The sequence below is a fragment of the Salvelinus sp. IW2-2015 genome, unplaced genomic scaffold, assembly GCF_002910315.2.
Source record: "Salvelinus sp. IW2-2015 unplaced genomic scaffold, ASM291031v2 Un_scaffold356, whole genome shotgun sequence".
In the NCBI taxonomy this organism is placed as follows: domain Eukaryota; kingdom Metazoa; phylum Chordata; class Actinopteri; order Salmoniformes; family Salmonidae; genus Salvelinus; species Salvelinus sp. IW2-2015.
In genome coordinates this window covers 558,040-561,068 of record NW_019942547.1, presented here as the reverse complement: position 1 = coordinate 561,068, position 3,029 = coordinate 558,040, and the positions used below count along the sequence as shown (strand labels likewise).

The window sequence follows — 3,029 nt, the reverse complement described above, 5'->3', positions numbered from 1 at the left end:
CGAATTAATCAAAATGATGATGATGCATTAGAAAGAAGTTTTGTGCCGTACTTGAAGCAACTTGTCCATGGAGACAGACAGGTGTCTGGGCTGGCTGAAGCATTTGTAGGGGTTGCGGTCATCCATGGGGATGATGTCACGTCACTGAACACAAAGCAGTCGTAGTCATACTCAACGTTGCTGTCTTTCTCTCTGACATTTGTTGAAATTCTATCTCTCACTGTCCCATTGAGGATTATCGTGTCAGGACGAGACAAACATCTTTTCTCAGCCCGTCCAAATCATGAATCAAACMAAATKAAATGCAGCTAGTTTGCGGTCTTTCCTGCTTCCGTTTGAAGTGACTGTGTGGCTGTGTAGTTGGCTAGCACCTCTGAACAGTGTCCTGACGGGAGWGCAAATGTTCTATGTCAGGGAAAATCGTGCATCATCAGCTCATTGTTATCCAAATAAATGYCAATAGAAAACAGCTTAAACAAACGCAAATACAGCTACTTTGCTGTTAYTCTGGCTRCACTGTTTGACGTGACAGCGTTAGCCGTAGTTGGCTAGCTAGCAAGTAAGGGATAAGAGCGTTGCCATAAACATTTAGGCCKAAMGACTGGGTCGCGTCCATTGATATGGAACAAAAAGACTTCACGACTGGGTCACGGCTCTGGCAACCTAACCGATAGAATGAACGACCAGCCAGCTTGGCTAGCAACCAAGATTTGTGTCAGGACTAGGCCTATATTTTCATTGAGGGATGAAATAGTGGCCTATGAATACATATCAAAATCAAGTGTTTTATCTAATTGGTAACCCGTTGTAGAAAAGCAATTGTTCACTCGAGGTGCTGAACAACCTTTTTATCACGGCTCCGCTGATCTACGGCACTGGGATCCGCCTCGTATCTGTGAATCTACGGCACTCGGATCCGCCTCGTACCTGTGAATCTACGGCACTCGGATCCGCCTCGTATCTGTGAATCTACGGCACTCGGATCCGCCTCGTATCTGTGAATCTACGGCACTCGGATCCGCCTCGTACCTGTGATCACGGCACAGCCGTGCTGAAAAAGCACGCCCTCTCATCTACAATTGCTTTAATCAGTTGCCTTGGTTTGATCTTCATAATTCGAGATACTTGCTATATCCTGAAAACTACTATACCTGACCGTTTTCATGCTTTAAAAGGGGCAATCTGCAGTTGCTACATCCAATTTTGAACTTATAAATGAATGATAGATTGATTCTTGAAGAATATAACGTATACATGCCTTTGAGCTTAGTTCAACTTTCGTACCCCATCAGAACCCAAAATATAAGCTGGTTTTACTCCAATGTTTGTAAACATTGTAAATGCATAGCCTGAAAATATGCTTAAAACTATAATGTTGATATCTCGGATGATCAGTCTTTGCATCAATAGCTCCATCCATGAATTTAAGAGTCGTTACAAGTTAGGAAAGGCAGAGAGTCCATTGAGGCGATGGATGTGGTGGAAAGGAGGAAAGGTGTGGATGAAAGAGGGAAGGTGTGGAGGAAAGAGGGAAGAATAAAAAGGAGAAAAGCAGTCGAACAGCTTTGCCGTTCTATAGCGAGCCATTGACTCTTTTCTCTTCCAGTAGTGTAGGATGGATGCTCATACTGCCATATCTGGCTTCTAATCGTTTTACAAGACAATAACCTGTTCGTTCACAAAGACAGCAAGATGCACCTGTGTCTGAAATCTTTTAACAATGACTAAGTCTGTTGACTTAAACTAACAAACTTTTGCCCACTGGTGAAACCATCCAACAGGTATTCATGGACCTGAGTTACCACACAATCAGGAAATAGAGGCTGTCTGTCAACCATGTTTAGTTCCTCTTATCCTACCTACAGTAAGACATGTTGTCCTTTAAAACAATACATTAGAATAAACTCATACTTGATGACATCACATCAGGCATCACGGTTATTTGATAGAGACACTCCATGTTGCAAACCGAAGGCTTCCACTTGTTCATCACGGCAACTTGGCTGTGCCCTCTGATTATCTGTGAGAAACACAGCAGGACAGCTGGTGGTTTACAGATGGTGAGTATAAACTTCAACTCACAGCTGAACCATGTCTGTGTTTAAAGTACATGCCTGGGCTTGTGTGGAGCTGGGGCGCTGGGGCTGGAGAGCTGGAGCTGGATGTCTGTCTATCTCCTGTTTCAGTGTCTCTCTGTGTAACTCTGTGTCTCTCTGTGTCTCTCTCAGTGTCTCTCTTAGCTCTCTTAGTTTCTCACCAACGTCGCACTTCTTACAAATCTATCATTTCGTAGTTCCGTACATTTATGTTTCCTCTTCTTTCATCCCTCTTACATTTTCTGTAGGAAGCGAGGGTGAAGGACGGCAGGAGAGGACACAAGGAATAAAGGATAGGCTATTGAGATTCAGCCTCGGTTTGAAGACCCTGAGTAATGATTTGTAACTGTGAGAGGGGGGGGGGGGTGTTGCGACACACGTTAACATTCTCCCTGTTATCTACAATGAAGGGTGGGAGGTTACTTGTGTGGAAACCTCTAGGCATGAATAAACAAATGTATGACAACAGAGCGGCTTTCTTTGTTCAGACAGACTCTGAAAGGCTAGTTCAGTGAATAGATGAAACCAGTCATGCATGTAGATTAGACTGGTTTCTCTGGCKTTACCTGATTGATGACGTAGACACCATAGTCCAGCTGTTGGCGCTGAAGGATGGGATGGAGGTAGTAGAGCCAGAACTTGAGGTGCTCGTCACGATGGCGGAAGGGGATGATTAGAGCAACCTTTTGGAGGGCGACGCAGTCATGTGGTTTGTAGCGACCTCCTTCCTGCAGACCTGGGTTCTCCTTCCTCACTGTGTCCAAGCTGACAGGCGTAGAGAACTCCACCCTGAGAGGCCCAACTGCAGGTCAGGAGAAACAGATCTCTTGGGTCATAAACTCTCAACACACCTCTTCCTGTTCCTTAACCACATTCACTTCCTTTTCACTTTCTGCCTTCACGCCTCCATCACTCCCTGCTCTATCTCTCTCT

The 3,029-nt window shown here is 44.8% G+C and overlaps 1 protein-coding gene across 1 annotated transcript in view; it reads right to left on the bottom strand.

Moving 5' to 3' along the window:
* LOC112068292 (beta-1,4-galactosyltransferase 1-like) overlaps positions 1 to 3,029 on the bottom strand; it is a 9,671-nt gene that overhangs the window by 4,183 nt on the left and 2,459 nt on the right. Inside the window, 1 exon segment of the mRNA XM_024135394.2 lies at positions 2,663 to 2,898. Within this exon segment, the coding sequence (XP_023991162.1) occupies positions 2,663 to 2,898 (236 nt within the window).